This window comes from Podarcis cretensis (genome assembly GCF_951804945.1).
Source record: "Podarcis cretensis genome assembly, chromosome: 17".
NCBI classification, from domain to species: Eukaryota; Metazoa; Chordata; class Lepidosauria; order Squamata; family Lacertidae; genus Podarcis; species Podarcis cretensis.
In genome coordinates this window covers 4,205,353-4,217,841 of record NC_137187.1, presented here as the reverse complement: position 1 = coordinate 4,217,841, position 12,489 = coordinate 4,205,353, and the positions used below count along the sequence as shown (strand labels likewise).

The following is a 12,489-nucleotide window of genomic DNA, read 5'->3' as shown; positions in this document are numbered from 1 at the left end:
GCAATTGGTACATAGTTGTGTGTTGTCTCCCTTATTAAGGAGACTTAAGCCCAATTCATAAGTCCATGGCTGCTTTGGATTCAGCAATGTTTCCCATTTCAAGCAGCTTTCTATGGCAGGGTGAAAACCAGTTAATCAGGTGGAAAAAATCTACCCCAAATCCTAACCCGGCACTCTTAACCACTACACCACTGACTCTGTACAGAAGTAACATCTCCATTCATTGGTCCACCCACTTTTGCCACTGTCATGTAGCTCTTGAAAGGTTGCCTAGAAGGGAATGCAGCCCTTGGGCTGAAAAGCGTTCCCCCACCCCTTGCTCTATAGAGCACTAACTTCCCATTAACTGCTGTTCATCGCAATGGTGATGAAGGCTTAACCTGACTCTTCCACCTCGCAGCTGTGGTGATCCCTCCAGGGGAGGAGTGGGAAGCCATGCAGCCAGAGCTTCAAGCAACCTTGAAGAGTTGCCTTTGCTCACGAAAGCAGGAAGAAGAGGTGGGTGAGCTTGAGACGGAGGATCCAGCACAATTATTTGAGAGCATCGTCCAGCTGTTAAGGAAATCCAATTACAAGTGAGTAAACCCAGAAAGGATTTGTGTGCTTCTCATTGCAGTAGGACGGGGGTTTTTTCTTGGGAGCTATGTGTCCCAAATATTCCCCCGCAAGTAATTCTAAGGGGACGCTGCATTGCTCAGATGACTTGGATGAATGTGCGAAGGGCAGCTGGATCACATATTTTGCCACACGTGCTTTCAATGCAGGGGTGCCATTCATCTGACACAACAAGGTATGCGCCAGTTCCAGGCAGTGGAGCCCTTCAGCGGACCAAGAACAGAGGGTGATGAGGAAGACTTTATCCTGAGCGTGTTGAGAACACTTTACATAGGTAACCATACGTTTGTCATTGAAATTCTACTCAATATTGATCCAGAGTAGAACCTCAACATATAGTTAGCAGAGTAACAATTTAAACATGTTGCAGGATTCCCCAAAAAAATAGACTAGAGGCAATAAATATTTCATCCAGCAGAGCTTTACTGCTACTGCTACTGAAGGCAGATGAGCATAATGGTCACAAATCCAACACATTCAGGATTGGCATTGTCCATAAGAAATCCAGTTGCAGCAGACTTAACTTAAATTTACAGTAACTTATAATAAGACTAAACCTTAACACTATATACAGAACAGCACACCAGAAGGAAAAGAGATAGAAAAAGAAAGTGAAGCACAGGCTCCTACTGGCCTTACTTTTATAGTCAGCATGACCTTGACAGAAAGAGATAAGAGAACCAGTTTAAGCCAGCTGTACTCAGGTTCTCTGAAGGAATAACCCAAACATCATGAACCTTTTGCTTGTTTCTTTCACACAGAGAAGCTTCCAGAACCCACTTGAATTAATTAGAATAGGAAAGATCACATCAGGTCAATACTTTCTGCAAACTGACACTGTTGGTGCTCCACCTCACTTTGCTGCTTGGTTGGTTCCAGCATCCCCTTTTTACGAGGACCAAACTAAACAAACATGGATGCCACTATTGCATCTAATTGTGTGTCTTTTCTCATATGAAGTGAGTAGTGGAAGATACTGAAATCAAAAAGGGTTTGTGGATGTGGAAGCTAAACTCGTCCTTCTTCACCATACCTCTCAGCAGTCAGGCACCCAAACATGACCCCATCAGGCACCCTTGACCCCATCGCACTCCCAATCTTGAAGCAGGGTGGAAGAAAAGCACCCAAAGCAATAGAGCACAGTGGGAGAGAAGAATGTGATGGATTCAGTTCTCCCACCCATGTTTGATGAAATTTAATCTACCCATCCACTCCCATTTTATACATCATAGTGGCTGCAACTATTGTTAGATTGACACTAGTTCCCTGCCACACTGGACATTTGTCTGGAGAACACTGTTATCTTTCATCAGACTCTGCATGCGGTGATAAATTCACCATTGCAATATAGGTCTCTGTGCAATTGTATTTAGACCTCCTCTATGATAGTGTGTTGGAGCTGCATGGATCCTCTTTCTCTGTTTCAGGGTCCCAGGCTGAAAGTGGTGCCCAAGAAGCTACAGATGGGGAGGAAGAAGAAGCCCAGGAAATGGAGCAGCCTCCAGAAGAGTTAGTAAAGCAGGAGATGCTGGTGCAGTACTTACAAGATGCCTACAACTTCTCTGCAAAAATCACTGAAGCCTTGAGCTTGGTCTCCAGGCTAATGTATGAAAGCTCAGTCTCTGGTAGGTGTAATTTCCTACTCCTGGTTTATCTTTTCCAGATAATGCTAGTCTTATATAATGTTGTTGTTTTTTAGTTTGTGGAGCCCAAGGATGTGGACAGAATTTTTGGTGAAGTAATGCCTATCGCAGGATAGTTCATCGTTTGCCCTTCTTTGCTTATAAAAGCCCTACCAGAAGAGGGGACTGGTTGAGTGGGTAAGGGGAATGGTCATTGTCTCTGAGACAGAGCTGTTTCCATCAAGCTCAAAAGAGGCATGGTTAAGATCTTTGTTTAAAAAGTAAAACCCTCCATGAATCGCATCTTGTTGAAGAATTGCCAGACGGTCTCCAGTATTCCATTTGGGGTGGGGGGGGGAGAGGTTTAAGGATCTCATCTCTGCCATTTCAGTACAGTTTCAGCCTTGGTTCTGGGACAGAGACAACTAGGCTAGGGAAGAGCACCCCAGTTGGTTCTGAGCTGCTTTCAATACCATGGTACCCTGGGTCATTGGACTGGGTGGCACTGTTTTGTGGTGGTTCCAGTCTTTCCTGGAAGGGGTTTCAGAAGATGGTTGTGGGTCCTATACAACACCTTGGGCTCTATCCTATGGGGTCCTACAGGATTCTATTCTGTCCCCTATCTTGTTGAACATCTATGTTGACATGTTCCTCGTGGGGCTTTCTTTGAAGATTGCTTAGCGGCTGACCCAGCTGCCTATAAAGCCCCAAACAACTTTGGTCCAATATTGGAGGAGGGGTGGAGCACTCTATCCCTCCACTGTGTCTAGCATTGAAACTAGGTCTACTGCCATAGGACGAAAGCACCATCCTCTCCTTAGGATAGAGATACAGCAGGCAGGGTGGAGCTCTCGGTCCTTCTGCCACCCTTCAGGAGGCCAATAACATGTTTTGGCTAGTAACTTTTCTTGTGGCTCATTTACAAGGCTGCCTAACAGAAATGCAACATGAACATTGCAGCGTTTAAGGCATTGGGGGGGGGGTTTAAAGATGCAGTAGAAAACCAAGTGCCCTCACCGTCCTCTTCTCTTCTTTCCCCCCCAGTTATGCAGGAAGCTATTGAATTCTTTGTGATAGTCTCTCAGTTTGGTGTCCCTCAGGCTGTTCTTGGAGTACGTCGAATGCTTCCGCTTGTATGGTCCAAAGAGCCAGGAATCAGAGATGCTGTGTTGGATGCCTACAGGACGCTCTACCTGAATCCTAGTGGAGACTCTGAAAGGTTTGGCTGATGCCCTTCCACCTGCCATGACAGAGTAGATTGTGCTTTATCTTAACTGGGAGTTCTGGGGAGGGGTGGAGAAGGTGCAGTTACAATCAAGTACAGTGGTACCTCAGGTTACATACACTTCAGGTTACAGACTCCGCTAACCCAGAAATATTACCTCGGGTTAAGAACTTTGCTTCAGGATGAGAACGGAAATTGTGCAGCGGCAGCGCAACAGCAGCAGGAGGCCCCATTAGCTAAAGTGGTGCTTCAGGTTAAGAACAGACCTCCAGAACGTATTAAGTATATAACCAGAGTTACCACTGTATACTATTTCTATGTGGCCAGTCCTGAGGTTTGTTTTAAACTTTCAGACTGAAATCCAGTGTCCTCCTTGGGTGCACTCTTTGGGTTTCACATAACAAGGAATGCATCTCTCAAACTGCCTTTCCCTCTAAATGAATACACTGGTTATGGACTATGTCAAGTTACTTCTTTTGGTGTAGTCCCTATTCACCTTTTTAATCTAGGTTTGCAATCACGGCAGCTGTTAAGTAGAATCTCTAGATTATTTATCTTTTTCTTTTAATTCTCTTCCTGCTTCTCTTCAATACACAGGGCTCGAGCCCAGCACTTGGTGAAGTCTCTCTCCCTGCTCCTGGTGGATGCGTCACTGGGGACCACTCAGTGTCTCGGAGAAATTGTGAGTGCACTTTCCCCTGTAACCGACCACCTCTCATAAACCCAGTCACACTTGACTCGGAGTATAAGCCTGTTTTGAAAGTTTTTTTCTTGTGTTTTTTGAGTTCTTGAGGAACTTACTAATATTAGGCAGACCTGGCAGTACAATTTCAGAGTGGTCCAATTTACTGGCATTGGAGGTAATTTGGTTGAAGCAAGTTAAGCTGACACTGGCTTGGGCTTCTTTAGTTTAGGAAAGGACACAACTACCAGGAGGGGGAGGTTTTTTGAGAATGGAATATTATTGGGCATATGAAGATAGAACTTTTTCCTCCGCAGTACTGGCTGTTGGGGTCATTCAAGTTTGAAGGGCAGTAGATTTAGAAGAAAAGAGTACTTCCCTGGACACATAATTTGTAGAATTTGCTACGCTGGTGGCCACCTACTTAGATCCCATTTCAAAGGGAGGGATAAGACAAATTTGCGGATCAAATTGTACCTTTGTTCAGAGGCTGTGGTCCTCTGAATCCTGGCTATTGGGGGGCAAGTGCTAGGAGGAGGGTTCTTGCTTCCGTGCCCTGCTTATGGGCTGCTTAGAAGCATCATGCTGGATATTGTTGGGAAGAGAATGGTGAACTATTGGTCTGTTGTTACTGGGGTCTTGTGTATTGTACAGTGGTGCCCCGCAAGACGAATGCCTCGCAAGACGGAAAACTCGCTAGACGAAAGAGTTTTCCGTTTTGGAGGTGCTTCGCAAAACGAATTTCCTATGGGCTTGCTTTGCAAGATGAAAATGTCTTGCGAGTTCCTGCGGTTGTTTTTTTCCTCCCCCCCCCCCTTTTTCTAAGCCGCTAATCTGCTTATCCGCTAATAGCGCTAATCCGCTAAGCCGTCAATGGGCTTGCTTCGCAAGACGAAAAAACCGCTAGACGAAGAGACTCGTGGAACGGATTCTTTTTGTCTTGCGAGGCACCACTGTAATGTGTTTTTAGTCCTTGTTTAATTATTGTGTTAGGGTGGAAAAGTGAAATTGGTCAACCAGATGATAGTCTCTTAACCCACATTCCCAACAGTAGCTTTGAAAAATTGGAATGGGCATTTCTCTCTCTCTCTCTCTCTCTCTCTCTCTCTCTCTCTCTCACACACACACACACACACACACACATAACTCACCCAAATTTCTGCAGCATAAAATCACTCCTCCGCTCCAAGTTGCAGCTTCTTTATTCCAGCCACTTAATCTGCACAGAATTGACCTCACTTCCTGGGGGGGGGGGGAATAACTTACATGCTTTGTATTTAAAATTTAAAAAATTAACAATTGATTGCTTTTTCTTCCCTGGTAATCTTTGTGGTTCCCTAGATCTCTGAGTTTGTGCAAAAAGATGAAATAAAACCTGCTGTGGTCCAGCTGCTCTGGGAACAGTTTACAGAGAAATTGCAGTGTTCAGCACTGGAGCGCCATGCTGCCATCATGCTTCTTGGGATGATGGCACGGTGAGTCATTAAGTTAGCCTCCTGTGTCCTGTCTCTTTCAAAGCAACAGATCTTCTCTCTCTCTCTCTCTCTCTCTCTCTCTCCCCCCCCCCCCCCCCCAGCTTTTGCTCTTTTCTACCCTGTCTTGAGTTAGATAGGTGAGGGGAAGCCCAAGTAATCTTGAAATTTGGCTGGTTTGGCTGTATTGCCCTTTTTGCTATAGGTATGTGGTCCTCACCAGAGTTCAAAGGTGTTGCATTTTGTGTGGGCCAATGAGTTTCAGAAATCAGATATCAGCCACGGTGTTCTTACTGTTGTGGTACTCCAGTGAAATAATTTCTCTCCTCTCCCACTAGCTGAGGCTTAATGCATACCTAAGCATGGGGAATGATCTCTTAGATTGTTTTGCTTCTGTGGTATATTTGGATTTTAGTGGCTCGAGTCCTTCAGAGTCACTCTCATGTGGTTCTAACAAAATGTGTTTCTGCCTTCACCAGAGGGAAGCCTGAGATTGTGGGGAGCAACCTGGATGTTCTGGTAACAGTGGGGCTGGATGAGAGAGTGCATGGAGATTATCGCCTTGCCCGAGAAGTGTGCAATGCCATCTCCAAAATTGCCAGTAGCCAGAAGGTCAGAATCTGCCTGTGATGGATGTAAAGTTATTTTCTTGTATTATCTGCCACAACAGGTGGCAGCCAACTTTGATAAGTCTGGGTCTTGGAGTTTTATCAGTAATGAATATTGCATGTATTCTTTGCCCCAGGCTGTAATAATATTCAGTGTAACTACACAGTATAACTATGCAGCATGTATAGTTCCTTCACTGCATCTTTTACAACAGCCCTACTGTGCCTAGTGTTCTAAGTTTTAAATGGCATTTGGAAGCCACTTTCAGCTATTGGAGAATTCATGCTCTTTTAGTCACTTCACAGTATTGCACTATGCTGTAGATCACTGGTCTGCAACTGGTGAGTTGGGGCCTGCTAGCACAGACATCCCCAAACTCAGCCCTCCGGATGTTTTGGGACTACAGTTCCCATCATCCCTAACCACTGGTCCTGTTAGCTAGGGATGATGGGAGGTGTAGTCCCAAAACATCTGGAGGGCCAAGTTTGGGGGTGCCTGTGCTAGTGGATTGTGGCTTGATCCAAAATGGATTGCAACAAGATAACTACCACTATGCAAATACATATGGTAAAAGATTAAGAAATGGGTATGTTTGGGTTAAAAGTGGGCCCTGCATCTGAGAAGGTTGAATATACCTGCTCTAGATCAGGTGTGAGGAACCTTTGACCTTCCAGATGTTGCTGGACTACAGCTCGCATTATCCCTGGTCATTGGCTATGCTTGCTGTAGCTGATGGGACTTGTAGTTCAACAGCATCTGGAGGGCGAAAGTTTCCCCATTCCAGTTCCAGATCATTGTCCAAAAGCCAGGGCTCTCCAGTACCCTTTAAGTGCCACAGCCCAATCCAACCAAGCATGTGTCATTTAACTGTTGTTGTGAATAGAGGACAGAATTCTGATGCGAAAATCTCAAGCTGCTGTGCTTGGCCAAACTCACGGAGCAGTCACGAGGGTAGCTTTAAATTAGAACTGTTTATTTTTGCTACATTTAATCAGTTTATTGCTGAAAGGCAAACAGGGCAAGGTTTTGCTGGACAAAACCTGATGCGCTCTCTTTCTACTTACAGCCTGGCCTTGAGAAAAGGAGTCATCCCTTTCGGCTTCCTCAGTCACATCAGCTCTTTGAACGCCTGTGCGAAGTGATAACTGTGGGTGAGTTACTGAAACTGCAATACGATGGGTGAGTCTGTATGCAAGCTGGTTGCCTTGCCTAATATAAGAAGTCCTTCTGTTCTTCTTTAGGCTTTGCTAGATCAAGTGCATACTGGATCCCTTTCACAGAGACAGCAATTGCCCTCATCTATCAGCTGGCAGAAGGGCCTGAGGAAATATGTGCTCAGATCTTGCAGTGCTGTAGCCAGCAGGCCCTGGAGAAGTTGGAGTCTGAAGGGGCTGAGGCAGGTGAGTTGGAGATGGGAAATGCCCCCATTCCTTCTGGTTTACAGTGGTGCCTCGCAAGACGAAAAGAATCCGTTCCGCGATTCTCTTCGTCTAGTGGTTTTTTCGTCTTGCAAAGCAAGCCCATTGACGGATTAGCGCGCTTAGCGGCTTAGCGGCTTTTAGCGGCTTATCACCTTAGCGGATAAGCGGCTTAGCGGATTAGAAAAAGGGGGGGAAAGTCGGAAAAACTCGCAAGACATTTCGTCTTGCGAAGCAAGCCCGTAGGGAAATTCGTTTTGCGAAGCGCCTCCAAAACAGAAAACCCTTTCGTCTAGCGGGTTTTTCGTCTTGCGAGGCATTCGTCTTGCGGGGCACCACTGTACTCTTATGTGGCTGTGAGGAGAAAGGGTGAAATGGAAAAGAGATGACCAAGAACCCAATAGATGAGTAGGTTAGGTACAGGGCAACAAGGACTCTTTGGGTCGTAAATGTGCAGCGCTGAAAAATAAGGGCTGACTGCAAATGCATCATGGAACAGTTTTTATTTGCTTCCAGAGCCTGGGCCGCCTTCTCCCAACAAGGTTCCTGATGAGCTTAGCACTATTGACACCATGGTGTTGACACATCTGATTTCTCTGGCTGGGGACGTGGCGTTGCAGCAGCTTGTGCATCTGGAGTTGTCAGTGAGCGCAGAGCTACGGAGGCGCCGAGTCCTTGGGGAAGAACGGGAAGCGAAAGAAAAGGCTGCAAGCAAAACGAAGGTGCAGAATGACAAGGTGAGGGGGCTGGATTTCTATCACTGCTGCTTCATTGGCCTCCTGGCACTTTTGACACCGTAGCAGGAACTGATCTCTGTTTCTCATCTGGCCATAAAATTTTGCAGGTCCCTCTGCTGTTCAGGAGCGCGCTCTCTCTCTATTTAAAAACCTTTCTCAGCAAATCGTTCTGTGTAAGTCCCTTGCTAGGTGTGCTTGCTTGTCACTACTTCATCTGGAAGAGTGAGGAGAAGCAGAGTGTTACTAGGGCCTTAGATATTTATACAAGTTGATCATACCTGGTTTGACACTGTTTTTACAAAGGCAATGCTTTGTTATCTCATTAGGAGTAGTGGGATCCTTTTCCTGTACATCTCATGCTGCAAACATGCTGCTTGCTAGAATTGCTTGGTATTCAAAATCTTTCAGTTTGTTTGTAAACCATTGACCTCTGCTCTGCTCTCTGCTATAAAAACAAATGAATCTGATCTGCAGAGTAGATCCCCAATACTTGAGTTAGAGACAGAGCCCCAATTTTCTGGAAGTGCTTCCTCAATTGGAATTAGAGGTGCAGGGAATACTGCCTGACAAGAGTTATCGGTGTCCTGTCTTTCTTTGCACTTAACTCTCTCCTGCTTTTAAGCTGGGCAGTCTGTGCTGGAGGGGAAGAGTTTAGAAAGTGCTAACCTCTGATGGCTTCTTTCTCTCTGCTCAGAGTACTGGGAATGATACCACCATGGAGGAGGACCTTGGCTTGGTTGGGGCTTCTGCTGACGACACAGAAGCAGAGCTCATCCGCACCATTACTGAAGCAGAGCTGCTGGATGGTGAGTGTTGCTGTTTGAGTAGGAATGCAGGCTGTAGGCTACTTTGCTTAGTTTGTGAGAAACCATTGCACAAATGAAGGCCAGATGTAGGCTTCTATTTTGGACTGATCTGCTGCAACCTCTCTACTGCCTCTTTCTGTATAGGAAAACAGCTGCTTTCAACCTTTATTCCCCTGGTACTCAAGATTTGCAACAACCCAGGACTCTACAGTGATCCAGCACTCTCAGCTGCTGCCACATTGGCCCTTGGGAAATTTTGCATGGTCAGGTATTTATCTTTTTGTGTTCTTCCCCTTCCTGCTCCTCTGGAACCCCTCTTGCATGGTTCTGTATTCCATTCCAAGTTCAACAACTTGGAGCCACCACTCTGACATACTTGACACTGATTCCCTTTCCGTTCGCATTCAGTTCAGAGTTTTGTGACTCTCAGTTGCGGCTCTTCTTCACCATGATGGAAAAATCCGCCCTCCCTAGTGTGCGCGCCAACCTCATGATTGCAGCTGGAGACCTGGCCATTCGCTTCCCCAACTTGGTGGAGCCTTGGACACCCCACCTCTATGCTAGGTAAATCTTTGGTAAGGAAGATTGGGAGGAGTGTGGGGCTTGAATCTGGGCGATGGAGGGCTGTAATAACATGCAACAGTGCTTGGAGCAGGAGCAGGACTTCTCCAGATGGGGGGAGCCTGCAGGAGTCCAATGGAAGCATCAGGTTATAATGGCCTGGCTGCTTACTGCTGTTGCTCGGGGGGGTGTGCTTTGCTCCTCAGGCTGCGGGACCCTTGTCGGAGCGTGAGGCAGACAGCTGCTTTGGTTATGACTCACCTGATCCTCAAGGACATGGTGAAAGTGAAGGGGCAGGTGAGCGAAATGGCAGCTCTTCTCATTGACCCAGAGGAGGACATCGTGGGACTCGCTCGGAACTTCTTCACAGAACTCTCTGGCAAGGTGAGGCGAAAGGGCGTGGTGCAAAACTTCTGGAGTGCAAAGCATCAATCTTGCTCACTTTGCTATGCTTTTAAAATGTTATATGAAGCAGGTCAGCAAAGTATAGTTGCCATATAAAATCTTCAGTTCCTTTTTTTAAAAAAGCGGCACAAGACAATTCAAAACAGAAATGGGCTTGAGCACTTTGGTTTGGGATGTGCCTGTTCAGGACAGGGAAAGGGCAAATTGAATTTCACCTCAAAGTTAACCTGTAAATCTGAAACTCCCCTTTATGTTGAAACCTCCTAGGGATTTGTGATGGTGACACTCTCATTCACTGTTGGCCAATGCCTATATTTCCCAAGGTTTCGCTTCCTCCACTAGTACTTACATAAGCTTGAGGTTCAATTCCTATTTCATCACAGGAATGCAAAATAACGAGGACAGCAGCACACCCGGCAGAGGAAGCAGGAAGGACAGTGCAGATGGGTCAAAATCAAGCTATGATGCTGTTCTTTGTTGGTAGGCACTAGGCAATCTGGCAGCACCATTTTGTAACCAGTTGAAGTCTCCAAATATTTTATGTGTGCATCCTATATAGAGAAGTTTACAGTAGTCAAGTCTAGAGGTTCCTAAGGCTTGAATGTCCATCGCCAAGTCTGACTTCTTTGGAACAGATACTGTTGATATACTAGCCAGAGCTAGTGGAAAGCACTTGATTCGAATCCACGTGACGGAGTGAGCCCCCGTTGCTCTGTCCCAGCTCCTGCCAACCTAGCAGTTCAAAAGCACGCCAGTGCAAATAGATAGATTAGTATTGCTGCGTCAGAAAGGTAAATGGCGTTTCCATGCGCTCTGACTTCCGTCACAATGTCCCGTTGTGCCAGAAGCATTTTAGTCACGCTGGCCACATGACCCGGAAAGCTGTCTGTGGACGAACGCTGGCTCCCTTGGCCTGAAAGCGAGATGAGCGCCACAACCCCATAGTCGCCTTTGACTGGACTTAACCGTCTAGGGGTCCTTTACCTTTACTCCTAGTGATCTCTCGTGTCTGTCAAAGGAGCACACCCCAAGCTACACAAGTAATTTTTTTCAGGGGGAATGCAACCCCAGCCAAAGAAGCTCTGTACACCTAATCATCAGTCAGGCAACCCAACCCAACAATATCCCAATCTCAACTGGGTTGAGTTTCAAACAGTCCTTGGATTCTACTGCCTTCCTCAGATCTGTTGAGAGTGAGAGCTGGGTGTTGCCCAAATCTCTGGACAACTGCAGCTTCATATAGATGTTGAAAAGCGTGAGTGATGAGATGGGACCTCATCTGGTCAGAAAATAAAACATTAATCCCTCAAAACCTTCTCAGACCTGGAGCACATCTTTTAACACAGTGCTTTCCCAAACTATCTGAAAGCCAACCCAGACGGATAGCATGATTACAGAGAAGCCCCAGCGAATGAAGCATAATAACATATCCCTGTCCATCTCCTGCCACAACTCATCCACTAGCAAAGGGATGCAGAACCCTTACAGCCAGGGGGTGCATTCCCTTCTGAGAGTTATGTGTCAGCGGTAGGCAGGGCAGAGGCAAACATGGAAGAGCAGCAAATGTAAACATTACCCTTGTGCCAAAGACGAGAGTCTGCACACACTTAGGCACTCTTCTGTCCTCCATCCAGACACATGAGGCATTATCAGAGTTCAAGGACACATTCCAGCCAGGCAAAGACACTCAATGAGGGTGTGAAACAGGGCCACTTAGAGCAGCCTGGGGGGCCGCAAGTGGCCCTTGGGCCTGAGCTTCCCCACCCCTGCATTAGGACAGCCAATGCAGTTTCAGTCGCAAAACCCAATCCAAAGGCCAGTTGGGAGGGATCCAGGCAACCAAGGTCAGCCAAACTTTGTGAGTCCCTGTTCAGTGGTCACCAGAACTAAATGTTCTTAATCGTGAACTGTTAGAACATTTTCCGGTGTGTTGCTTTGATTGTATATTTAAATGTTCCAAAACAGATCAAATTGCTACTTTCTCCACCAAGAAGCAAAAACAAAACTATTTTGCTTGATATTCTGATGTTAGACAATATCCCCCACCTTTTCTCACATTCTCTGAAAGTATCCTTCTGTACTTCCTGCTAAAAGTGGCACCTGCTTACCCCAAGGAGAGAAAGAGTGCTTGTGCTCTTTCTAGGCTTGTTTGCAAGCGGCTGTGGTTGCACTCAGTCAAAAATGCTTCTCTCTGTATCCCTAGCTAAAAAACAAAAGGGCAGTCTCTGGGTCAGACTCCTGTCTTGGTTTTAGTGTGTATCTTAACCAAGAACCCAGGGGCCCATCTTCAGGGCACAAATAGCGGACTGGGGCAACGGTTCAACAACTTCTCCTTTC

At 46.3% G+C, this 12,489-nt stretch overlaps 1 protein-coding gene and 1 long non-coding RNA gene across 4 annotated transcripts in view; one reads left to right on the top strand and one right to left on the bottom strand.

Moving 5' to 3' along the window:
• The window catches only part of NCAPD2 (non-SMC condensin I complex subunit D2), a 29,539-nt gene that overhangs the window by 11,736 nt on the left and 5,314 nt on the right, over nt 1-12,489 (top strand). For all 3 annotated transcript variants that reach the window (XM_079959154.1, XM_079959153.1, XM_079959155.1), the window contains 14 exons: nt 401-575; nt 765-889; nt 2,043-2,240; nt 3,282-3,456; nt 4,060-4,144; nt 5,486-5,619; nt 6,096-6,228; nt 7,292-7,376; nt 7,467-7,625; nt 8,160-8,380; nt 9,075-9,186; nt 9,331-9,454; nt 9,595-9,750; nt 9,954-10,131. In XM_079959154.1, coding sequence (XP_079815280.1) covers nt 401-575; nt 765-889; nt 2,043-2,240; nt 3,282-3,456; nt 4,060-4,144; nt 5,486-5,619; nt 6,096-6,228; nt 7,292-7,376; nt 7,467-7,625; nt 8,160-8,380; nt 9,075-9,186; nt 9,331-9,454; nt 9,595-9,750; nt 9,954-10,131 — 2,060 coding nt within the window. The remainder of the gene's footprint in view (nt 1-400; nt 576-764; nt 890-2,042; nt 2,241-3,281; nt 3,457-4,059; nt 4,145-5,485; nt 5,620-6,095; nt 6,229-7,291; nt 7,377-7,466; nt 7,626-8,159; nt 8,381-9,074; nt 9,187-9,330; nt 9,455-9,594; nt 9,751-9,953; nt 10,132-12,489) is intronic.
• On the bottom strand, nt 8,132-12,480 carry LOC307206595. Its single transcript, XR_013834398.1, has 4 exons — nt 11,729-12,480; nt 10,502-10,703; nt 10,009-10,160; nt 8,132-8,348 (listed from the first exon to the last, which is right to left on the bottom strand). It is a non-coding gene; the product is annotated as an uncharacterized lncRNA (long non-coding RNA).